The 26,617-nt window shown below is 39.9% G+C and overlaps 1 protein-coding gene across 2 annotated transcripts; it reads left to right on the forward strand.

Annotated features, from left to right (window-relative positions):
- Positions 1–115: 115 nt before the first annotated feature.
- On the forward strand, positions 116–22,494 carry LOC104600501 (protein FLUORESCENT IN BLUE LIGHT, chloroplastic). 2 transcript variants are annotated; one of them, XM_010263470.3, is made up of 5 exons: positions 116–328; positions 1,770–2,083; positions 2,566–2,725; positions 4,075–4,395; positions 22,036–22,494. In XM_010263470.3, the coding sequence occupies exons 1-5, from the start codon at positions 217–219 to the stop codon at positions 22,236–22,238; spliced, it is 1,110 nt and encodes a 369-aa protein (XP_010261772.1). In that variant the 5' UTR covers positions 116–216; the 3' UTR covers positions 22,239–22,494. The 2 variants fall into 2 exon arrangements, with proteins under 2 accessions (XP_010261772.1, XP_088749724.1); XM_088893598.1 differs by having other exon boundaries at positions 211–328; positions 1,770–2,091.
- Positions 22,495–26,617: the final 4,123 nt, after the last annotated feature.

A 26,617-nucleotide genomic window follows, 5' to 3' on the forward strand; every position in this document is an offset into this window, starting at 1 on the left:
ACACATTGACCAAAATCGCTGTTTGCGACAATGGTTTTAACTTCTAAGAGCCCCGGGATGCAGAAGGTCCGTGGTGCTGACATTGCTGGAGGTTTTCGTAATATATTGAACATTCAAGGGCAAGGCTAGGTCTGTTCTATCATCATCACTCATTAGAGCGTTCCCAGTAACAAGTCGTTGAATGAAACGGCAAATCATTATCCAAATTCCAAAGCAATGGCGGGGATCGCCAATTTCTACTGCATTTCTTGGCGCCCAAAGCCGACCAACACTCTCCGGTTATCTGGACCGTCTTCCTTCAAGTTCTCCGGTCGAGTTCTTGCATGTGGTGAGTATTCCCGGTCGCTCGATGAATTTGGCGTTGGTTTTTGCTACTTTTCTTTTAAGTTTCTGCACGTTTCGATGCGAGTACACTTAACAGTTTTGTGTTCGAGAAGACCTTTCCAGCGTCTGCTCCGTCCTTTTCTTAAATTTCTTCCTTCTTGTTTACTACTAAAGCGTAAAGTGGAATCTCAGATAAAGGATTATTACGATCACTTGCATAGCTGAGGGATTCGTATAGGGTAGGCAATTTGTTACTGCCACTTTGTAAATCCAAAATTAGGTGGATTAATGATCTAAACTGCATATGATGAAGTTTGCTGCCGTTTGGATTTAATAAACTTGATTTTTCTGCACCCTGCCCTGCTCAAGATACACGCATTTGTGCTTAAAATGTGCTTCAATTTCCGTAACTGGACTATAACTTGCATATCGTGTCAACTGAAATTATAGATTGATTCTACGCAACGGACTTATGTTTGAATTGTTGCAGCAGGGGTAAGTCCCCAAAGGTGTATTTCTGTACACTTTTGTTGGAATTTGCAAAACTAACAGCCCCAAAGGCCTTTTAATGGAGGTGAATGATGAGGGAGAGGAATCATTACCACCATACCCAACATTCAGAATTATTGCTATTGAGAATGTTGACATTTCTTCACTTCCAAATTGACTACTATATGGCTATATGCAAGAGGCAATACCAAGTCTTCTTTCTTTACCTAAATTCCATTCATTTTGACAAAAAAAATGAAATATTCAATATTCAATACATCACCTATAGAATGCCAAAAATGCTCAAAACTCAATTCCAAAAACTCCTACTGAAAGGAGCTGTCCAAATAGACCTGCATATGCTTGAATTTATGCTTTAAACTTGTTTTGAGTTTCTTGCTAATTTTTCATTGATTTCTGTTGTGGTTCTGCAAATAGAGCACTAATGTTGTTTGTTAAAGAACATGGTAAGAGGATGAATTATGAAAATAAAAAGAAAAAAATATAAGAATATGCAATTTGCAATATAAATTGCTTAACTTCTATCAGATCTAGATAATGTTTCAAGCCCCAATCTGATTTCTATGGTTGGGCTGATATTAGCTTGAAATGCTTTTTGCACACTTGATACCTACCTTAAGATTTTAACCATCTCATTCAAAATCTACATCTTCAATTTATACTTTCTAAGTAAAATATAGTTTAATAAAACTCTTCTAGCGAGTGAGTTTGACATGATTATAGATTCTGGTTTGTAGGGTGATGCTTGTTTGGTTTTGAACTTTGAAAATACCTCTTGGGCATCTGCATTCATTCCAATTTTTAAGCATTTGATTTGGATATCTCATACTTGCTTGCTTGGCTGTGGTTTTCCTATTATCCGAAGATGTATGAAGCAGATAATGAACATCTTCATCTCAATGCATTATCTTTCTCATTCAATTTTCTTCTTGCAGCAAAAACAGGTGTTAAGGATATAATGCATGCCACTATCCTGAAGTTTTTTACTCATGTTTCTGAAGTAAAAGTATTGACTACAGAGATGGTTGATTTCCTATCAACTAGAGGGGAAAGGATTCGGTTGTGTTTTGCAGATCTTTCCAGTAAAACTCCAATGCCAATTGATATAAGTCACATACTGCCAAGCAGCCAGTATGTGTGTTCAGGGCTTGCTGATATCCAGATGAACAAGTTGGATAAAACATGTTATACCGATCAAGGGCTACCTAATCACAACCATGCCATTGTGGAACTTCTATATGCTCATCAGGTATGATGGTGAGTCTCACTGTATTTTGGCCTTTGTATTTTTCTTTTATTTACAATGTTTATCATATGTTTTCCCCTTAAATGGTGTATTTAAATTCTTTATGAACATGGGGAATGCAATTACCTAAGGCTGTGTTTGGATTATAGTGGAAACAGAAAGTTGGATGCAAAAAGATTCCCAAATCCACCACTTCCTTTGTTCTATTGTTTTGCTCTGTAAAATGGGCCATGGGAATGCAGAAAGTAGCAATTTTTATGCTGCCTTTTATGTTAGTTCAGTGAAAAATAGAATGACCTGGGGAATAGAAATTCCATCATCCACTAAATCAATGCATCTGCACCACTTTTCTACTTCCACCTAGCAATGTTAGCACAGCCTAAGGTTGTATATGTACTTATTCAATTCACTCGGTGCTCAAACATACGCATATAAAGAAAAGTAAGTTTAGTTGCACAGTCCTTATTCAACTATGGCTTTTGCAGAAAATGGTACCCACCAGTTTCCTAGCAGCAGCATTTGTTGCAAATATTCTGATGTTGGCCATGCCTTTTGAAGCTTTAGCAGAAACATGTGAGGCTGATAACTCTGTCTTCAACATGCCTCTACTGCTTTTTGTAGCCCTTGTAGGGGCCACTGTTGGAGGTAAGATAAATCCAAAATCGATGACATAGTTCCATGGTTCCATTTATGGACTAATACTAGTGTTTAAGTGGGAGTTTTGAAGTTGTGGTTGGAGTTGGTTAATGGTTATGAATTATTAGTTAATGGTACTACTAATGCCTACAACTTTGTTTATTTAGTCTGTGTCTGTGGATGTGCAAGCTCATGCATGCATATGTTTTAAAGCATAATCCTCAGGGAGTGCTATCTCTTGCATTTGTTCATCATCCATGGACATTTACTTTTAGACATAATCATGAGGTTTAAACTTCAAGTAAATATTAGGTGCGACTGCAGTGATGTTACCTCAAATCAGTGGTCATGCCCCAATATACTTGGTTTTTTTTCATGTTTCATCCATTATAACCCAAAAAAATTCACTGTCAGTGTGCATGTTATTAACCCTGCATTATAGCATCCTTATTGCTACCTGAAAGATTGATTTGAGAAATTCTAATCACACAATGATATTGTCAAATAGCAAAAATTGTTTAGTACTTTGATAAATTGATTCAAGATGCATAACATTACTTGTGCACTATGCTAAGAAACAGCTGAATCACACAACCACCTGTTTGTTCACTGCTGTGTAGCACCCAAAATCTGGGTAGTGGCACTACTGATCTTTGGGATTTATTTCTACTTCCTGAATCACTTGAGGCCCTTCTGCCAGGATGGCACATTGGAAATCTAAGCAAGCAAGGTCGCATAATATGGAGACTATTGCTTCTTGCTAAAATATGGTTGATCTGGAAAGGAAGAAATTCTTGTATTTTTGAGACTAATATCCGCAGCACTGATAACCTTAAGAGGAATCTATTAGGATCCATTAATTCATGGTTAAGCATTCACAACACCTTCAGCGATGTGCTTTATAACTTTTATCTCTCTTATGACAATCTTTTTTCACAGTCATTAACTATATACTTCATGTAATTCCCATTGTACAGCCCCTCAGCATACATGGGCTTCTGTATTTTTTGAATCATTAATATAATTGTACTTTACCTTTCCCCAAAACAATATCATGGATCTTGTAGATCTCCCACTAACCCATTTCTTTTGATTTTGATTCAATCAGATAATTATTCATGAAATATACCACAAGCAATATTTTAAGCAGCTTCTTTTTTTTTTTTGAAAAATAAGTAATGTTTATTGGATCTAGTAGTCATATTATTATTTGTTAAATTAAATATGCCCTAGACATAGAAGTTAAGGTGACACTATAGAGATCTGATTTTGGATTTGCATTTTGCCTTTATGAAAAGAAAAGTGGTCCTCACGTTGCCTATATCATCTTTGTAATGTAACCACACTGTTTGTCACAGGATTGCTTGCTAGGCAGAGGAGAGGAGAACTGAAGCGATTAAATGACCAATTGCGACAGATAAATTCAGCACTAAGGAGGCAAGCAAAGATTGAGTCCTATGCCCCTACCTTGAGTTATGCTCCAATCGGTAATAGAATACCGGAGAATGAAATAATTGTTGATTCAAGGAAGCAGGAATTGATTGCGCGCTTAAAAATTGGAAAGAATTTTCTAAGGCATCAGGATCCAGAGAGGGCATTTGTGGAGTTTAAGGCGGCTCTTGAGCTTGCTCAGACTCTAAAAGATCCCATTGAGGAGAAGAAGGCTGCTCGAGGCTTAGGTCCGTCTTCCTACCTATTATTTGCTTTTTATGGATGTTCTTTTTGTCAATTTCTTTGTTTCTTTCCTTCCCTCCTTTATAAATTTAAGCAACACAAATGGAATTTTTAATTTTCCGATATAGGTACTAATTTAACAATTGGAGAGCAAGAAATATGCTAAATCAATTGAAATACTATTATGTTTCTGCGGTGGTCAAAAAGGCAAAATATGAAGTACCAACAAACTGTCTGAACTTTTTTATTTCATGTCTTTCATTTTTCTCTTTCTAATGACAAGTGATATGTTTTCTAGGATTAGAAATCTGTATTTGCAAGCTGACATATTTTACATTGGGATGATATTTATTAGGGGAGTGTAGCAGTGAGCTGGCACGCAACTGCATGTTTGGGGAGGATTGAATTGCTCTTTTCATTTGGCACTTTATTCATATTTGATTCTTTACCAATAAAGTTTTCCTGATAAGAGACTGATCAATTGTTTTTTTCATCATCTCACATGAAGCTGGTAATGGCCCCAGATACCAGATAGCTGGGACCAACATAGGGAAGTGGCATTTCTTATATAACTACTGTTGAGTGGGCCGACTTGTGTTTAGTTTATTTCCTTTTAAATTAAGATGTTGTTGGGCCTTGGGCCCATTAGTCTTTATTTTTTTAAAGAGTTGTAATTACTTAGGTTGAGTTGCCGCCCTACTTAGGGCATCTTTGTAATATTTCATACTTAAGTTAATTATAAATAGAATGAGGGGCTGGCGGCTAGGGTTAAGTCAATCTATCCTAGTCGACCTTCTTCTCTTTTCTTCCCTTTCCTTTGTCTCTTGCTGAAATCCCCAACTTTTTACTCTTCCTTTCACAAGATGCTTGGCCGAAATCAGCACATAAGGTTTTCTACTTGGTATCAGAGCGGGTTGAAGGTTCTTGAAGAGATTTTTTCCTGCAGCCCTAGATCGGCCGACTGCATGGAGATTTAAGAGGCTGATCGAAGCTTTCAGGTAAGCCCAGTTTTTGGATTTTCTTGGTGGATCTGTATGCCCTATAGCTGGTCTAGGGTTTCTCATCAGAATCAGGAAAAACTGGAGAAAGGGGAAGAGTCTTGATTTTGTTGGACTCTTCAATTTTGACCTAGGTAGTGGTGCCCTATTTTTTTAGGGTTCCTCTGGGTTTTTTGTAAGGGGCGATTCAAGTTCCATATGGTTTGGAGGCCTCTAGAGAGGGCGGTTGCTCTTTCTCTTTCTTCTCCCCATCCCACCGAAAAGGAATCCTTCGTGGGAAGAAAGTGCAGGACACCAAAGGAGTGTTGTTGGTTCCAGAAGGTATTCTGTTTATTCTTGTTGCATTTTTTAGCTGTTTTTTGTACCTCTTTGAGACATATGGAGGGACACAGAGTTGAATATAAGCCCGGGAATGAAATAAGACCAGTGGAAGGAGGTGCTGGAGACCCCTTCGGAGCCGGAACCATTACTACAGTTAGGTTGGATGGTACAAATTACTTGGAATGGTCCCAATCTGCAAAGATGGCCATTGGGGCTCGTGGAAAATTGGGGTATATTACTGGTGAAGAGGTAAAACCCGAAATTGGCAACTCCCGGTGGGTGCAAGAAAATTATATGGTAATGACATAGTTGTGTAATTCTATGTTGCCACATATAAGTAAAAACTTTTTATGGGCAAACACTGCTAAGGAGATATGGGATGGGGTGGTAGAGACCTATTCTCAGAAGGAGAATGTTTCTAGGGCTTATCAACTAAGAAATCAGATTATTGCTACTAGGCAGGGAGATAGATCTGTTGCAGCTTATTTTTCAGTCTTTAAGACCCTGTGGCAGGAGATTGATCATCTAGAGACCTTTGCTTGGGAAACCACCAAGGATGCAACTACCTATCAAAGACACTTAGAGAAGTATAGGGTGTTCGAATTCCTTGCTGGCCTTAACCCTGAGTATGACATTGCACGACAACATCTTCTTTCCAGGGACAGTGTCACTCTCTCCCAAGCATATGCATTCGTGTCAGGGGAGGAGTGCAGGAGGGATGTAATGATGAAGAATCTCATGACTGATCAGTTTGCTATGGTAAGTGCTGTGAAACCTAAACAGAATGGCAATGAGAACAAGAAGGAAGACAAAAGGGACTTAGTCTGTGACTACTGTAAGAAACCAAAGCATACAAGAGATACTTGCTGGAAGCTTCACCCACATCTTGTGCCAACCAAATTGAAGAATAAAAAAGGAAATGCACATATGGCAGTTACTGGTGACACTCCGGCCCCTCCTACTACAGCTGCCTTGGAGTCTGTTGCAGCTGCTGCAATAAGGGCCGAGCTTGAGAGGTTTGGGTTACTTCTGAATCAGAGGGATACAGCTAGTTCCAATTCAGCCGCAACCGGACAACAAGGTACAGGTAGCACAGGTGGAACTCACTCTACCTCCCTTGCCCACACAGGTAGTCCACATGTCACTGCAAACTATGTTTCTGTTTCAGGTAAGGAGAGATCTCCTTGGATTATAGACTCTGGAGCCTCAGAGCACATGACCCATTGCTCCACCATTTTCTCCTCTTACCAGCTCAGTTCTGGTAGAGATAGGGTCTCTACAGCTAATGGATCCCATGTTCCTATTGCTGGGAAGGGATCTGTCAAGATTAATGATTCCATTTGTTTACCCTCTATCCTTCATGTTCCTAGATTGAGCACCAACTTGTTATCTGTTAGTAGTTTGACTAAGAATCTGAACTGCTCAGTAATTTTTTCTCCTGGACATTGTATTTTGCAGGATCTAGATTCAAAGAGGATGATTGGGAGTGGTCGTGAAGTGAATGGAATCTACCTCCTGGATACTCTTCCAATTCACCAAAGTCATCATGTTTGCAAGGGCAGTGAGTCAAAACTTGTGGATCAGATTATACTTTGGCATAATCGTCTGGGCCATTTGTCTTTTTCTTCTTTAAGTTCTTTGTTTCCAAAACTGTTTGAGTCTGTGAGTCTGTCAAGGTTGAAGTGTGAAGGTTGTGAACTTGGAAACCATTGTAGACACTCTTTTAAACCGAGTAATAAAAGATGTTCTTCTCTTTTTGATGTTATTCATTCGGATGTGGGGCCCTTATCATGTTCCCTCTATGGGCGGCTATCGCTATTTTCTCCTATTTGTGGATGATTTCTCTCGATATTCCTAGATTTACTTGATGAAATCACGTGATAAGGTACCATCCTTGGTGAGACAATTCCATCAGATGGTATTAACACAGTTTGGAACTAGAATCAAGATGTTCAAATCTGACAATGCTAGGGAATATTTTGAGAGACATCTTGCCTCATATCTGTTGGAGTATGGTGTTGTCCATCAGAGTAGTTGTTCCTACAGTCCACAGCAGAATGGTGTTGTCCATCAGAGTAGTTGTTCCTACAGTCCACAGCAGAATGGTGTTGCAGAGAGAAAGAACAGACACATTGTTGAGACGGCAAGAAGCATGATGATCACAGCGACAGTTCCGGTTCGTTTTTGGGGTGATGCTGTTCTCACGACAGTATATCTGATTAACAGGATGCCTTCTCGTATACTTGGATTCAGCACTCCATTCAGCCTTCTTTTTCCTCAGGGGGAGATGTTTCATATTCCTCTAAGGGTGTTTGGGTGTGTCTGCTTTGCACATATTCTTGGTCCTTACCGTTCAAAGCTTGATCCCAAGGCAAAGAAATGTGTCTTCCTTGGATATGCAGAGAATCAGAAAGGATACCGCTACTATGATCCAGTCTTTGGGAACCGGTTTGTTACTATGGACATCACTTTTCTCGAATCTACATGCTTCTTCTCAAGGAATCCTTCTCAGGGGGAGTGTTTTGGGGAATTAAGTCAGTAGTCTATCCCTTTCCCAGTTCCAGTTCCTGTGCCTACTACTGTGCTTGACAACCATTCGATGTCACCTACCTTGCCCCCCCCCCCCTTTGCGTTCCGTCTCACAGTATTACTCACGGCAGAGACTTCATAAGGAGGTTGATTCCACTACAGCAGAACTCACACCACTTCCTGTCGATCCCTTGGAGACTCCAGATTCAGTTGATACAGATTCAGGTATTCCTCTTGATCCCTCTACTATTTCAGTTCCCATTGGTCCCACTAACACTGTTACAGATAACCTTGATCTCCCTATTGCTCTTAGAAAAGGGAAGAGGAAGTGCACTGCTCATTGCATATCACAATACTTATCCTACAGTGGACTTTCTCCTTCCTACCGTGCTTTTCTCTCTTCTCTTGATTCCGTGTCTATACCCAAGGGTGTTAGTGAGGCTCTCTCCAAACTTGAGTGGAAGGCAGTTATGCAAGAAGAGATGGAGGCTTTGATTAAGAATCAGACATGGGAGATTGTGGACCTACCAGAAGGCAAGGAGACAGTTGGATGCAGATGGGTTTACACAGTAAAGTATAAGGCAGATGAAAGCATAGAGAGGTACAAGGCAAGACTTGTTGCAAAAGGATACACACAGACCTATGGCATTGATTATTTAGAGACTTTTGCACCAGTTGCAAAGATGACCTCTGTTCGGATACTCCTTTCTCTTGCTACCTCATACTCTTGGCCCTTGTTTCAACTGGATGTGAAGAATGCTTTCCTAAATGGGGATTTGCAAGAAGAGGTGTATATGGATCTTCCAGCTGGTTTTTATGATAATGCTAAAGAGGGAAAGGTATGCAAGCTGAAGAAGTCACTATATGGCTTGAAACAATCCCCTAGAGCATGGTTCGACAGATTCAGAAAGGCCCTGATTGTTTTTGGCTACACTTAAACTCAATCTGATCACACCTTGTTTGTGAAGCGCAGGGGATCCTTGGTGTCAATCCTAATTGTTTATGTGGATGATATTGTTGTCACTGGGAATGATCTGAGTGAGATTGATAGTCTGAAGAGGAACCTGCATAAGGAATTTGAGATTAAGGACCTTGGAGAACTAAGATACTTCTTAGGCATTGAAGTTGCAAGATCGAAACATGGAATTTTTATCTCTCAAAGGAAGTATGTCTTGGACCTTCTCCAAGAAATAGGGAAACTTGGAACAAAGGCAGCTAGCACCCCCATTGATCAGAATCACAGAATCAGTGCATCAGAAGGTGAACCAGTAAAGGACCTTGGGAGGTACCAAAGACTTGTGGGTCGGCTACTATATTTGTGCATGACAAGACCGGACATCTCCTATGCAGTAAGTGTAGTGAGCCAATACATGCATGCTCCACGAGACCAGCACTGGAAGGCAATTGACAGGATCCTTGCTTATCTGAAGGGACATCCAGGCAGAGGCATATTGTTTACTGATCATGGACAGCTCAAGCTAGAGACCTATACAGATGCGGACTGGGCAGGATGCCTCGATGACAGAAGATCAACTTCAGGAGTGTGCACCCTAGTTGGGGGCAACCTAGTTTCATGGAAGAGTAAAAAACAAACAGTTGTGGCAAGATCAAGTGCAGAAGCTGAATATAGGGCCATGGCACATGGAGTTTCAGAACTTCTCTGGATCCGTTCTCTATTGGAAGAAATCAGTGTTCAGGCAGAAGAACCTATGATGCTATACTGCGATAACCAGGCAGCAATTAATATTGCTCATAATCCAGTCCAGCATGACCGAACTAAGCACATTGAAGTAGATAGACATTTTATCAGAGAAAGGGTAACTTCTGGAGAAGTTTGTCTTCCATACATTTCTTCTGATCTGCAGCTTGTTGATGTCCTCACAAAAGGCGTTGCAAAGAATAAGCTAGAGCATGATCTACGCAAGTTGGGGATGTATGACATCTACTCCCAACTTGAGGGGGAGTGTTGAGTGGGCCGACTTGTGTTTAGTTTATTTCCTTTTAAATTAAGATGTTGTTGGGCCTTGGGCCCATTAGTCTTTATTTTTTTAAAGAGTTGTAATTACTTAGGTTGAGTTGCCGCCTTACTTAGGGCATCTTTGTAATATCTCATACTTAAGTTAATTATAAATAGAATGAGGGGCTAGCGGCTAGGGTTAAGTCAATCTATCCTAGTTGACCTTCTTCTCTTTTCTTCCCTTTCCTTTGTGTCTTGCTGAAATCCCCAACTTTCTACTCTTCCTTTTACAAGAAGCTTGACCGAAATCAGCACATAAGGTTTTCTACTACTACCTTCAACCATTTCCTCTGTAGATGTTCAAGACTGCTATCAGTCTTGAGCACTACTAAATTTTAGGTTCGAAAAGAAGAGAAAGTATAGAGGAAAGAAGGGAAAGAGTAGTGAGAGAGCAGTAGAACACAAACTTTGAAAGGAAGGACAAAATCTCAACGTTCTGCCGCCGCCACCTCAATTTAATATTTATATGTTATGCTAGTTACATGAAAGGACACATCTGCCCTTGGTGTTTACATCATAACACATAATATAAAACTGAAAAGTAAATAACAACTAGAATAACAAAATAACAGATTGACCATCAGCTATGACTAGATACATTCTATCCTACGGACAGAGTGGGACCACAGCTGTGGGGCCCACATCTCTACACTCCCCCTCAAGTTGGGAGTAAATGTTCATCATTCCCAACTTGGATAGATCCGCTTCTAGCTTCTTTCTTGATACGGCTTTAGTGAGGATGTCTGCTAGTTGCATACTAGATGTGATGTAAGGGAGGCATACTTCTTGAGATGAGACCCTCTCTCGTACAAAATGGCGGTCAACTTCAATGTGTTTGGTCTTGTCATACTGCACTGGATTATGTGCTATATAGTAGCTGCTTGATTATCACAATATAGCATCAGGGGCTTCTCATACTCTATACCCAACTCCTCAAGTAGAGATCTCAGCCATAGGATTTCAGCCACTCCATTAGCCATCGGCCTGTATTCTGCTTCAGCACTGGATCGGGAGACAACACTTTGTTTCTTACTTCTCCAAGAGACAAGATTACCTCCCACAAGAGCACAATATCTAGAGGTGGACCTTCTGTCATCAACACTCCCAGCCCAGTCGGCATCCGTATAGACCTCCACCTTCATGTGGTTATTGTTCTTGAACAGTATACCCCTACCCGGGCATCTCTTCAAGTATGCTAATATTCTTTCTGCCGCAAGAAGATGTGTGGTTCGAGGAGAATGCATGTACTAGTTGACAACACTAACAACATAAGTAATATCTGGCCGAGTGAGGCAGAGATATAGAAGCTTCCCTACCAATCGCTAGAACATAACCTTGTCTTCAAGAGGCTCCCCACTCTCTGCACTAATCCTGTGGTTTTGTTCAATAGGTGTATCCGCAGGCTTGACACCTAACTTTCTAGTTTCTGCCAGCAGATCTAGGACATACTTCTTCTGTGAGATAAAGATCCCCTGTTTGGATCTAGCAACCTCAATACCCAAGAAATACCGAAGTGCACCAAGATCTTTCACCTCAAACTCTTGTTGAAGGAGCTGTTTGAGGGACTCAATTTCATTGTTGTCATTTCCTGTCACCACAATATCATCAACATATACTGCAAGTAGTGTCAGAGAGGACTCCACCCTCTTGATGAACAGTGTGTGATCTGACTAGGCCTGCACATAACCGAACTTCCCAAGGGCTAGTCTGAATCTATCGAACCAAGCTCTAGGTGACTGCTTCAAACCATACAATACCTTATTGAGCCGGCAGACCTTCTTACTTGTCTCTGTATCATAGAATCCAGGGGGCAACTGCATGTAAACCTCTTCCTGCAGGTCTCCATTTAGAAAAGCATTGTTGACGTCCATTTGGTACAAAGGCCAATTGTGGCTTGTTGCAAGAGATAATAGAACTCGAATGGTGGTCATCTTGGCTACCGGGGCAAATGTCTCCAAGTAATCTATACCATAAGTCTGGGTGAACCCTTTTGCAACTAGCCGAGCTTTGTACCTCTCAATGGAGCCATCCGCATTGTGTTTCACAGTAAATACCCATCTGCATCCAACTGGTTTCTTTCCTTTGGGCAAATCAACTAGCTCCCAGGTATTATTTTTCAACAGGGCATCCATTTCAACTTGCATTGCAACTCTCCACTCCGGGACTGATAGGGCTTCTTGCACTGTTCTTGGAATAGGGACATTAGCAACAGAAGTAAGGTAGGATCTGTAGGAGGGAGATAGGCGATCATAGGATAAAAATTGGGAAATGCAGTGGGCTGTAGATGTGGTGCAATGTCGTTTTCCTTTATGGATGTTAATGGGAAGGTCAAGGTCGTCTGCAGGGGGTGAAGTGGGAACAATGGAAGATGTCTCTATGGGCCCTGGGATTGTAATACCTGGACTTGGAGCCGCAGAAGAGATTGGAGCTGGCCTGGACTGCTGATGACCGGGATCAACCTGCCTGCATCGCCTGTGATAGACCCTCAACTCTTGATCCCTCTGACCACCCTCACCATTGCAGCTCTCATCACCCAATGGAATTGCCCCACTCTCGCTGCTCTCCCCCTGAAGGCAAGGACTCAAACCCCCACTCTCACCGCTCTCCCCCTGAAGAAAAGGACTCAAACCCCCACTCTCACTGCTCTCCCCCTGAGAAGAAACCCGAGGATAATTGGGTGTCTCCTCAAAGAAAGTGACATCCATGGAAACAAATCTTTTCCCTGAGACAGGATCATAGCAGCAATAACCCTTGAGTTTGTGCATAACCAAGGAAAATGCATTTGGAGGCTTTTGGTTCGAACTTGGAGTGATGGGGTCCGAGCTGAACAAAACAGGTACAACCAAATGTTTTAAGGGGAATTGTGAACAACTCCTCATCTGGGTATAGAAGGGAAAAAGGATATGACATATCAAGAACCCGAGAAGGAACCCGATTAATAAGATATACCGCCGTGAGGATAGCATCACCCCAGAAGCGAATAGGGACATTGGAGGTAAACATAATACTTCTAGCCACCTCCAAGATGTGCCTATTCTTCCTTTCGGAAACCCCATTCTGCTGAGGTGTATGAGGGCAAGTGCTCTGGTGAATAACCCCATGATTAAGAAGGTAAGATGCCAATGGCTTAGCAAAGTATTCCTTTGCATTATCAGATCTAAGAACTTTGATCTTGGCATCAAACTGGGTTGGGATCATTTGGTGAAAGTTTTGGGTCAGGGCGGGAACCTCATCTCGTGAACGCATAAGATAAACCCAAGAAAACCGGGTATGGTCATCAACAAATAACAGAAAATATCTGTACCCACCCATGGAAGGAATGTGATATGGCCCCCAAACATCCGTATGCACAAGATCAAAAGGACGATTGCTCCTTTTATTGCTCAATGAGTAAGAGTGTCTACAATGTTTAGCAAACTCACAGCTTTCACATTGCAACTGGGACAACTCAATAGACAAACAAATTAGGAAACAGACTCTTTAAGGACTGAAAAGATAAATGACCCAATCGGTTATGCCAGACTGAAAAGATAAATGACCCAATCGGTTATGCCAAAGCATAACCGAACTCACACTTTGGGAAACAAGTGACTTCTTATCCACTGACTCTTTCCGACGAGAACTCTCCCCGAGCAGATAGATCCCATTCGTCTCACGGCCAGTCCCAATCACCTTCTTTGTCTTCAGGTCCTGAAAAACACACTGGTCAGGGAAGAAGGTTACTGAGCAGTTCATGTGTTTGGTAATACTACTGACTGAAAGAAGGTTAGTATCAAGCTTAGGGACATGTAAGATAGAAGACAAGGAGATGGTATCCGATAGCTTGATGTCACCCTTGCTAGAAATGGGGACAAGAGAGCCATCAGCAATAGATACTTTATCCCTACCAGAAGATAAATGATAAGTGGTAAACAATGAAGGCAAGCTAGTCATATGGTCGGATGCACCTGAATCTATTACCCAACAGGGTTCAGTGGTACCTGGAGCTGAGGCATGGTAGGCTGAGGCTCGAGTACCTGAATGTGCGAAAGCAAATGTGGCAGGGGCTAATGGTGACTGCGGTGGCTGAGCTATGTTCCCAACTTCCCCTTCCAGCTGTATAAGAGCAGCCCAAACTGCGGCTAAGGTCTCTAAGAATGTGCCTCTTGTGCCAGACGATGATGCTGAATTAGTATTCACTACCACATGAACGTTACCCTTCTTGCTTCTTAACTTTGCCGGGACCAAATGAGGATGTAGCTTCCAACATGTTTCTTTTGTGTGTTTGGGTTTCTTACAATGCCCACATACCACATAATTGCTGTTCCCAAAACTGCCTCCGGCCTGATTTTTAAACTCCATTTCGGTCAAGAACCAATAGTCTCAAAATTAGGGTTACTACAGCCAAAGAACAGCACTTGGACTATCAATCACAACCAAAAATTAGTATAGAACCAATCTGTATTCACGGTATATGTGCATGAAACAGGTATAACTGATGATCTGTAACCAACTAGCAACACAACAGCAGCAAGCCGTACAGTTCTCACCCCTTGAGAGAGTTCGAAAACCCCAAAAGAATCCGAAGATCAGCTTAGAAGCAGGTCTGATATGCTTGGGAGAAATAGGGTTTTTAATCAGTCCCAAAAGAAAACATTTCAGTTGCACATTCCAATCAGTACCGTACAGATAGACTTGCAGTAGGGTTAATATGAAACCCTAAAAGCTGATCAATGCTGAAAGAAAAAAACAAACTTTGAGGACAGCTCCAGGTAAACCGCAAGGTTCAGCCTGACATTAGGGCTTGCCGCAAGCTTATTAGGGTTTGCCGCAAGGTCACTTTCAGACCCTAAAACAGTTCGGCCCAACAGTAGGGTTTGCAGATCACTTTCAGACCCTGAAACAATTCGGCCCAGCAGTAGGGTTTGCTGTAAAACCCTAGAGAATAGAAGGGAGAAAACCCTAGAATGGTTCGGCCGCCCTTTCAAGATAGATCCAACCTATCTTCTCTGATAGTACTTCTCTTAGAGAATAGATAACTTAAAAGGAAAAATTGTTCGCTGCCTTCCAAGGTTACCCGAACCCTAGTCTTCTCTGATTCTTCCTGACCACCAACACTCTGCAACCATGACAAGCTTTCAACAGCTGCTAGCCCTTCTGGCGATCTCCAAGGATCAGTCTGCGAACTCCACCTTTTCAGCTTCTAGTCCTAGGAGATTCTCATGTGGTCTGCTGGTACTAGACTCACATGAGAAACCCTAACTTGGCTCTTATACCATGTAGATGTTCAAGACTGCTATCAGTCTTGAGCACTACTAAATTTTAGGTTCGAAAAGAAGAGAAAGTATAGAGGAAAGAAGGGAAAGAGTAGTGAGAGAGCAGTAGAACACAAACTTTGAAAGGAAGGACAGAATCTCAATGTTTTGCCGCCGCCACTTCAATTTAATATTTATATGTTATGCTAGTTACATGAAAGGACACATCTGCCCTTGGTGTTTACATCATAACACATAACAATATAAAACTGAAAAGTAAATAACAACTAGAATAACAGAATAACAGATTGACCATCAGCTATGATTAGATACATTCTACCCTACGGACAGAGTGGGACCACAGCTGTGGGGCCCACATCTCTACACCCTCAAATGTACACAAAAAGAGTTTTGTGATCAAAATTTTCTTGGTGAGGAACATTTCTATAGGACTTATGGACCAAGCCAAGATTGAAGGGTAACTAGTACTTTCTTAATAATCTTCTCCTTGGATGATGCCTTATTCTCACGGATTCCTAAGGTTCTCTTCTACCAAACAGTCCATGTAACCAGAAAACGTATGACACTCCAATGTGTCCTTCCTCTTTTATTTAGCCCCTCAATCTCTACTCAGATTATAATTCCATTACTGTCTTTGTACTCCACCATTTGAAATTAATCACTACAAAACAATATGTACATAAGCTAGAGCTGAAAGGACAGTTTAAGGATAGTCTACAGTTTCTCAATCTTCACTACAGAAAACAAAAGTTGTTCTTTTGAAGGAATACACAGGCCTCTTGTGATCAAATTATATATGCTTTGGTACTACTGAATGCAGCTGTGATTCCTAATCATAAAAGAAGCCTTTAAGGGAATTGGAGGGGCCCAAATCTCCTTATGAGGGAATCTCTCCATCACCTTGACTTTGGGGTCGTTAAAAAAAGATTTGACTGAAACTATCTTTGGTTCATACTGTTTGTCAATCCAATCCCATTTGTAAAATATGGTCTTCTTGTCTCTTCTCTAGGTAAATACTGTTATAGTTTGAGGAATCCAGAGAGGATAATGACTTGGAACAGTATAAAAGGGATCAGGAGCATGCCGACATCAAGCAGAATAAGGTTGGGATGCACATTATATTGGGTTGTTGATGTTTGCATGGAGAGCTTGGAACAAAGTTTATTTATTTAGACTCCACAAAGATTGGGGATATTCACTGGAAACCAAGGTTGTGTTTAGACCATATCAAATGACCATATGCACAATACTGTAGCAATTTCTGTGACCAGAAGCTAGACCATATCAAATGAAAAAACATAACAAGAAAATGAAACAAGAAGCCATAACTAGAACAGGAAACAAAAAGCAAGAAATCAAATTTGCATGGTTTGGACTTTGGCATGGAAGCTACATCTTTGGGAAACCATACCCATCTTCATTTGTTTCACTGTCGGCATCTCTCCTCTCTCACCCTAATCAGAGATAAATAATAGCTTAATTTGAACAAACAATTAACTTGCTGGACAAACCACATACAAATAATTGAAATTACAAAAACCCCCAATATGACACAAAAAGTTCCAAAAAACACTCCAGTACGAAATTACAAATATACCTGAATACCCTCCTTCAAATACAACTATATTCTTTATACCCTCCTTCAAATAAGCCAGCTTAAGTTTGCATTTTGCAAGCATGAATGTTAAGGTAGAAATCTAATGCAATATGCTAGAAGCCTAGAGGAAGCAGAACCATAAGAGGCCACCGGAAAGCCAAGTGAAGCACCAACCAAACATATTGTTGAAATGATTCATGATTTGAATCATGAATTCCAACAGTTTTGATTTGAATCTTAGGTCTTGTGAATAAACCCTAGTTGTTTCTAGGTCAAAGTAGAGAAGAAGAAAGAAGAAAGAAAAGAGAAAGAAGAAGAAGGAGAGGAGAAGAGTGTTCGGCCAGACTAGAAGAGAGGATGTTCAAAAGTCACTCTCCTAGCCGACCCACTTGACTTTTATTCATGAAAAACTTGAGTTACAAGAAAGACAATTTTGTCCCTTATAGAAGATGGGGCACATAACTTAAACTCAGATACAATAGACATTTCACTTTCAATAAGATACACCAGAATGACCAAAATGCCCCTGACTCGAGCATTCTAACACTCCCCCTCAAGCTGGAGAGTATATATCATATAGTTCCAGCTTGTTACAAATGTAATCTATTCTTCCCCGAGACAATCCTTTTGTGAAGATATCTGCCCACTGATTTCCTGAGCTCACATGAGATGTAGTTATTACCCCACTTATCACTTTCTCTCTCACAAAGTGACAATCCACCTCAATATGTTTAGTTCTTTCATGGAAGACAGGGTTGGATGAGATGTGAACAGTAGCTTGGTTATCACAGTATAGTTTCATGGGTTTGTCAATTGAGAAACCCATCTCCTGTAGTAGGTTTTTCAGCCATACTAGTTCACATGTGGTATGGGCCATAGCCCTGTACTCTGCTTCCGCACTACTTCTTGCCACCACTGTTTGCTTCTTGCTCTTCCAAGTTACAAGATTGCCACCCAAGAAGGTACAATACCCTGTGGTTGACCTCCTGTCTGATATAGAGCTAGGCCATTCAGCATCTGTGTACCCTACTATCTCAAGAGGTCCTCATTTTTGGTATAACAAACCACGACCTGGAGCACCCTTTAGGTACCTAACAATTCTCAGAACAACTTCCCAGTGAGGAACCCGGGGGTGTTGCATAAATTGACTCACCACACTCACAGCAAATGATATATCTGGTCGGGTAATGGTCAAGTAGTTCAACTTTCCCACCAACCTTCTGTATCTTCCAGGATCATCAAACTCTTCACCTGCATCCACACTTAACTTGGCATTGAGTTCCATAGGAGTCTCTGCTGGTTTAGCACCTAACAACCCTGTTTCTTCAAGTAGATCAAGAACATATTTCCTCTGACATAGGTTGATCCCCTGTTTTGACCTCGCAACTTCTATTCCTAAGAAATACTTTAGCTTCCCCAGATCTTTCGTATTGAAGTGGTCCTGTAAGAATTTTTTCAGCCTGTCAATTCCATTGTTGTCACTTCCAGTTATGACAATATCATCCACATACACGACTAGCAAGATTTTTCCATCTTTAGAGTTATAGCTAAACACGGAATGATCAACCTGACACTGTTTCATCCCAAAGGCCTTCACCACTTCACTGAACCTGCCGAACCATGCACGAGGAGATTGTTTCAGTCCATAGATTACCTTTTTGAGCCTGCACACCTTACCAGCCTCCCCTTGAGCAACAAACCCTGGTGGTTGCTCCATATACACCTCCTCAACAAGATCACCATGTAGGAAGGCATTTTTTATGTCAAGTTGTAGGAGAGGCCAATCATACATAGTAGCCAATGAGATCAACACCCGAACTGAACCAATTTTAGCCACAGGAGAGAATGTCTCCATATAGTCCATACCATATAACTGAGAATAGCCCTTGGCCACTAACCGTGCCTTCAATCGTTCCACACTGCCATCCAGGGTGAGGCTTTGGAAGCTAAACAAGTCATACCTGAATGGGCAAGTGTAGTTGTGTTCTGCTGAGATGTTTGAAGGAACTGCTCATATATTGCCCGTGGTACACTCACCATTTCCTGCCCGGAAGCACAAGTGGGTGTGGAGGGGGTTGGTGCAGTTTGCTGGCTTTCAGTAATTGTGCTACTACTCTTAGATGTAACATGGTTAGCCCAAGTGTTGGGTGGACCACGCAAATCATAGCAGAAATTAACTGTGTGCCCCTCTAAGCCACAATGTGTACATTTTCTCTGAGCATTACCCCTTCCTTTTCTACGGCCTCCCCCTGACTCACGGCCTCCAATCCGGCCACTGGCCCGATTAAACATGTGTCCACCACGGTTGCTTGGAGGACCACTGCTGCCACCACCACTTCTACTTCCACGACTACTCCCTTTAGTCACTACCAAACCAGATCTATCAGAGAAGGAAGAATGTTCCACTGGCTCAATGGATGTCCTCTTAAGACGGGCAAAAACTTCTTCAAGTGAGGGGAGAGCTGATCCCCCCAATATCTGTGCTCTGACAGGCTCATACTCAGCCTTCAAGCCCACAAGAAACCTAGTCACATCAAGCTGTTCACGTTGCTGTTGTTGGATCTGGACATCTGATGTTAGAGGGTGATACACATTTAGCTCATTGCGGATGTTTCTCAAACTTGCATAATACTCTTCTAAGCTTTGACTTCCTTGCTTCAAATTGAAGTACTCTTGGTATAACTGATATACCCTAGTTGTGTTGTCTTGTCCAGAGTACAACTTTTTAGCATGATCCCAGATCTCTTTGGCTGTATCTAGGAACATGAAGTTCACACTAATCTTTGGTTCCATGCTGTTCCAAAGCCATGTCATTATCTGTGCATCATCTTGTTCCCAATCACTGAACCCAAGAGAATCAGAGGAAGGTTTCTCCTCCCTCACATGTTTTACTTTCCTTTTGGCCTTCAAGAACACCTCCACAGATTTTGCCCATGGTACATAGTTCTCACCATTCAACTTGATGGATGTCATTTGAACACTTAGATAATCTGAAGAGAGCATGATGCCTGTTTTGTTGTCATTCCCAACTACAGTTGAAGCCATCTCAATTATGTCTCCTCTGAATATACACCACAATCTCACACTTGTCACAAGACTTATCTCACTTACAATACCACCAACCCACTTTCTTCAACTGCACATTACACACTACACTCTAAAGCTGAAATCATTCAGTCAACACATCAAACACTTGGACTGCACACTGCAGGACCATTTACCACCAACACACCACTACTGAAATTACTCAGTCATTTCATCGAACTCTTGTTCTGCACACTGCAGAACTGATTACACACAAGGTCTAGGGGTTCACTTTTAAGCATTTAAAAACATAGATATGTCAGCCACCACAACACAATCAACACCACATCACTGCTGTCGTGGACATCAGCAGTCTACCACTCTTCTTTCAGCACACATGTGAGCAAGAAAACACAAAAAAAAGACATGACTGATATGTGTATCAGTTTCACTCAGCACCACAACAACTAACTTTCGAAGCGCACAAAAAAAATCAGCATTCACAGTCCATTTCTGAGCACACGACAGCAGTGTCCATACCTGTATACGACCAGCCCTCTTCGTACACTGAATAGAGGGTCTAGTATACCACTTCAACGACCACCACAGCACCGGCCAGAGGCATTCTCACCTCCAGGCCCTCAAAACGACAACTCCTTTTCAGCCCTTTATCGAGTCTTCAATCAGATCAGTTGTAGGATGATGAAACCTACTGTGAAGCTGGCGGCGAACCCAGGAAGAAGACAGCAGCAAGAAAACGAACACCAGACCTTAATGCTCTGATACCATGTGAATAAACCCTAGTTGTTTCTAGGTCAAAGTAGAGAAGAAGAACGAAGAAAGAAAAGAGAGAAGAAGAAGGAGAGGAAAAGAGTGTTCGGCCAGACTAGAAGAGAGGATGTTCAAAAGTCACTCTCCTAGCCGACCCACTTGACTTTTATTCATGAAAAACTTGAGTTACAAGAAAGACAATTTTGTCCATCATAGAAGATGGGACACATAACTTAAACTCAGATACAATAGACATTTCACTTTCAATAAGATACACCAGAATGACCAAAATGCCCCTGACTCGAGCATTCTAACAGGTCTCAATCATTTTCTGCAAAAAAAAAAAATCTTGCGATTTTTAATTGAATCCTACGATTTGATTCATAAATCTTATAATTTATATGATTTTTGCAATTCAAATAAAGAGGTAAATTTTAATTGAATCCTATGATTTGATTCATAAATCTTATAATTTATATGATTTATGCAATTCAAATAAAGAGGTAAATTCTATTGTTTTGGGTGCATATATGGTAGGTATGGATTGGAAATAGAGAAGATCACATTTCAGTGTATATTTAGCCATTCAGTATTGACAAGATCTTATGATTCACAATACAATTCGATTCAACTTTCCTTATGATTTACGATATGATTATGATTTTCAGAACATTCTCCGACACAGAAACTATAGTTAAACCACATTAATTAGATGCTCTAGTGAATCAGCAAAAAAGCACCAAGTAGATGCTCTAGTGCATTGGATTAGATGCTTTGTGCCATGTCAAACAACCATATGCATATATGTTATATTAAGCATGTTGGCTGAAGGGGCCTCAATGCAGAACTTGAGAAAGCACAAGAAAGAGAGGAAATTAGTTTTAGAAAAGGATCAACAAACAACTTTGTTATCAGATGATATTGAAGTTGCAGGTTTTACTACTATTGGATTACAGTTCATATTTCTACGTCTAATTTTCTTGTTAGCAGTAAAATTCTCCCTTTATCAGGCATTCAGGCTTCTTGATTATGATTTTCTGCAGCATGTCTTTTTACTTATTTTTAAGTAGATCAAATATGCATGTTTTATGAATTTGTATCTATGTTTCTTATTTTGGAAATGCTTCTTTCAGGGGCATCTCTGCAAAGGCAGAGAAAATACCGTGATGCTATAAAATACCACTCTATGGTTCTAGCAATATCTGACCGAGTAGGGGAAGATTCTGGCAACACTGAAGCTTATGGAGCAATTGCTGACTGCTATACCGAACTTGGAGATCTTGAGCAAGCAGGAAGATTTTATGATAGATACATCTCAAGATTAGAAACGGACTGATCTCTGCCCTGTTTTTTGTGTTCTTTTTTTTTTGTCCTTTCTGATGTTTCATACTAGTAGAGCTTTTAATCTTGGATTTGTAGATGGTATTTGGGCCTTGCACTCATGCAGAATAGTCCTTTCCTGCGGTATCTGGATCATCTATTGGAATCAAGTCGAGCAAATCTGTTTCAATAAATATTCTTGTGAATTATTGTAGGAATCAAGTAAATAACATTATTTTTCAATGTTAATTTGTTGTCAATTTTCGGTCCTAAAAGTGTTGTAGAGGATAACTATTTGCTGTTATGTATTAGCCTATTAGGTGATGCGAACAGAGGGAGAATTAATAATGGATTACTCTCTCATGTAGTTGTGTAGTTACTCAATTGATGATATTTGATCATCGTCATTATTATTATTAGGTGGTTTGTTAATCGGATCAAGGTGGTTTCTCAAACAACCTACTATGTTTCTACTATGTGGGTGTGGCGAATCCAAGTTATCTATTAGGTAGGGAGTCCTTTGGTTTGGTCACTTGTTCAATCCTCCAATGCCCAACCCACATCAGCCCTATGTCACACTTTTTATTAACATTGGCCTTTGAAGGTTTAAATTGTTATTACCCAATGTTGGTTCCAGCTATCCAGTATCCTGGGAGGGGTGGACTGGACTAGATAGGGACATGGATGGGAAATTCGTCCAAAAGGCTCATTCTGACTATGGAACAAAGACTTTGGGCCTCAAGTTTACCCTATGAGGATCGTATCAATTTGCCATGTCGAAGATTCTTTTATTCTTTGATAGTGCAGAGTGCAGAGGTTGTGGTTGTTATTGTTAAACAAATCACCACCTCATCCAAGACAGACTTGGGCAGACCACCTGATGACCAGCTTGATTCAGATCCCAGGACAAACCTTAGGTGTGAAATGTGAAGCTTGGGCTTGGCTTATCAAAATTTTGATGGGCTAACCTATGATCAGCTCAACTTGACTACTTCTAAATCTAATGAACATTAGGCTTTTCAGCTTTATTGCAAATATGCAAACCCGAGTTGCCCCAGGGGAGCCATCCCCCCCCCCCCCTCAATGGTCTAGAAATCCGCACACCGAATACATTTTTTTATGTAAGTTTTCTCCCTCTATTGCCCATCCATAAGTTTTGGCCTCCCTCATAAAAAATTCCTGACCCCACCCATACAAGTTATAAAATCCATGTGGGACATGGACAATGCTTAGTTCCCAATTCACAATAGGCGTTTGAATACCGGCACGCATGTATAGTATAACTGAATTAGTTTGACCCGGTGAACCACAGTCAGAGTAAAGCTCGATAACAACCTAAGTTGGGTTAATGGACATCCCTGTAAGCTGGATTTGGTTGGACGGGGCAGGTCTGAACTCAGGAATATCTGAATACCGAATATTTCAATCAAATGATTAAGTCAGTTGTGTATAGATTCGGTTACTTTGTCCAAATGGGAAGCGTTTTTAGGAGCAAAACCAAATAACTTGAACCGCCAGTTGTTTTCCCAAATTCATCATAGCGCATGATTACAACGTATGTTTATTTTTTTAAGCAATGACCAAATGCTCTAAGTGTTTTGTCAGAAGAATCCTCCCTTTTCCGAGCTTGGAAATCATAATGATGGACAAGTTAAATACCGACAGAGGCTGTTTTTTTTCCTTTTTAAACCCAAAATAGTTTTATGGCAATACACTCTGTAAAATGTAAATCAATGAAAAGTAAAACATCTTTAATGCGATTGGTTTAGATTTAGATTTAACAAGCAACTAATATCAATAAATACACTGTAGTTGAACTATGGACTCATCATGATCCCTAGTAGTAATTTCCGTTGAAATTACCCTTTTTTAGCTACCACCTATTAAAATTAAAGACTCCTTTTACATATTCCAAGATAAGTCCAAAAGATGAACTTATCAGCTGTGCCCAAATATATATACTTTTTTAAATCTTTGGCCAGGCAGTAGATGTAGCTCATTCCCAGAAACCCTAATGCCGACATCCTTCCAAAATCAAATCTAGTAGAAATTTAAACAGTGTAGAAGTAGATTATGGTAAGTAGGGCACTAAATTAGAAATATAATAAGCAAGTTCACATTTGGACAGCACTTGTAATTATAATGCATGGTTCCACAACACCCAAGACCATTGAAATAATGAAATTTAAATCAGCTTGTCATCACAGAGTGCCCCCCTGTAATCAGAAATTCAGAATAGTGCACGCGGTTTAACAGTGTATTTATTAATTTGTACAGCCTGAATTATTTGGGAAAATATAACTAGTCGTGTGCAATCCAAGGAAAAATCTTTTTTTTTTTTTTTGTTTGTGGTTCAAATGACAAGGAAAATAATTGCCTGATTCCCGTCAAACGTCCTAAAGAAATAAGAAAACCCTGTAAGCTGTAACGTGTTTGGCTTGGAGTAGGAGTTTTCTCACTACAAGTCACCAACTATATATACTAGAATTGGCCAAGTTACAGGAACTATTAAATTAGTTGTAGATACTCCGAGAATAAAACCCAAAGTTTGTGCCAATAAGCTTGCTAGACATTGGTCGCTAAGCTACCACCACGCCTTCCAAACAAAATGAAAACTCTGTTATTCCGTGTGGATTTGATCAAAATTTTCGTCACTTAGTCCCTCTCTAATCCATCTATTCTATTCTTCACTTATCTTTATTATAATCAAATAGCTTTTCTGTAGACCACACAAATGGACAAAAGAGAAGATGTCACCTACATCACTGAAAGCAACACTGGAGTATCTCTCTCTCTTTCTTGTTAAGTCCCTTTATCTAGCTCTAAAGAATAATATTTGATTATTGTTTCCAGTTTCATCATATGGGTTCGTTGAATCATTTATTATTCAAAATATCAAGTAAGTGGAGATAAAAAAACATACAGCTAACCATTAAATAAGGAGGGTCTTTATCCTATGATAAGATCAAAGACTAAAGGCAACCAATTATATTGTTATTCCATCTCACATTCAACGGTTCCATCAATAATTTCTATTTTTTTTTATAAGATTAAAGCTTTGGGTTTGGGTATTAATTATTAAAGAAGCAGCAGCTTGCTTTCTCTTTCTTTCTAGGCCATGCACAAAAGGAAATTAAATTGACAAGATACCACCTGCCACTCTCCAAAGCAGTGTAGAACACATCCTACATCAATCAATTTACAGTTCCACACGAATCACCTCACACGTTGCTTGTTTCTTTTTTCTTCCTTTTTTTTTAGCCATTTGTTAATACCCTTTTATTTTCACATAATTATTAAGAACCCTATAGTTTGCATATTGTTAAGACACCCCCTTACTTTGTATCTGCATTATTTATTACAGGTCTAATTTGTTAGATGGAAGTGTAATAATTAGAAGAAAAGAAATAACTGAAATGTCAAATTGAAATAAAAGAAAATAAAAATAAAATAAGAAATAATATAACAATAAGAAAAATAATGAATTAAAATAGAAAATAAAGAAAGATAATGGAAAATAAAAAATAGACAATAAATAATATTTTTCCATTATTGTCTATTTTACTTTTATTTTTATTTCTGTCATCTTCCATTGTTTTTTCTTTAACATTTGATTTTTCTATTATTTTTTGTTTTATTTTTGGAATAAAATAATGTGTGAGAGGGTCTTATTTCGATAAGGGTGATATGCGACTTTTTAATTTTTATGGGTATTTTTTAAATAAAAAGAAGGGTCATTTATTGAAACACCCCCTATACTTTCATTGGTTTACTTAAAACCTACATTCTAGTTTGCATTTTACTAAAACACCCCCTATAGTTTGCAATTGAATTACTTAATCGACCTTTCATTAGATGACGGTGAAAAATGACAGTTTTGATCCAAAGTGCAATTTTATTTGCACTGGTACAAATGCATGGGAGTGTAAATGTAAAAAAATGTAAATTCTCGTTTAATTTTGTTTTGGATATTACTTTATTCTGCTTCATGTATTAATTTACTTCTTTTGTACTGCAACCAAACAAAATAAGCTAAAATTTGAAACACAAATAGGTCAAAATTTACACTCAAATCATTTGCACTGCCATAGTTTTGCATCAGTTCTAATTCATTTGCATTGCAACCAAGCACAGCCTAATGTCCATTTGAATAAATTTAATCAAAAGAAAATAAAAGTAAAATACCATTTTTTTGCCCCTGATAAGACATAAGCAACCACTCTATTTGGTCAATTTTGTTTTTTATACGAAGAAGTCTTAGGGTTACTTTTGGAATAAACAATTACAGGCCCATGCCCTTGAACATTTTCCACTCAATTTAGGTGATCATGTTACTATTAATAGATGGCAAAACAAAGACTTCTTAGTGAAAGGCCGATTAAGTAAATAGATTAC

This window comes from Nelumbo nucifera, chromosome 8 (genome assembly GCF_055504915.1).
Source record: "Nelumbo nucifera cultivar China Antique chromosome 8, China Antique-T2T, whole genome shotgun sequence".
In the NCBI taxonomy this organism is placed as follows: domain Eukaryota; kingdom Viridiplantae; phylum Streptophyta; class Magnoliopsida; order Proteales; family Nelumbonaceae; genus Nelumbo; species Nelumbo nucifera.

Coding starts and splice junctions, on each gene's coding strand:
- LOC104600501 (XM_010263470.3), top strand. CDS start 217: ATGGCGGGGATCGCCAATTTCTACTGCATTTCTTGGCGCCCAAAGCCG. Junction 2,726..4,074: donor TGTAGGGGCCACTGTTGGAG/GTAAGATAAATC, acceptor TGTTTGTCACAG/GATTGCTTGCTAGGCAGAGG. Junction 4,396..22,035: donor GAAGGCTGCTCGAGGCTTAG/GTCCGTCTTCCT, acceptor TGCTTCTTTCAG/GGGCATCTCTGCAAAGGCAG.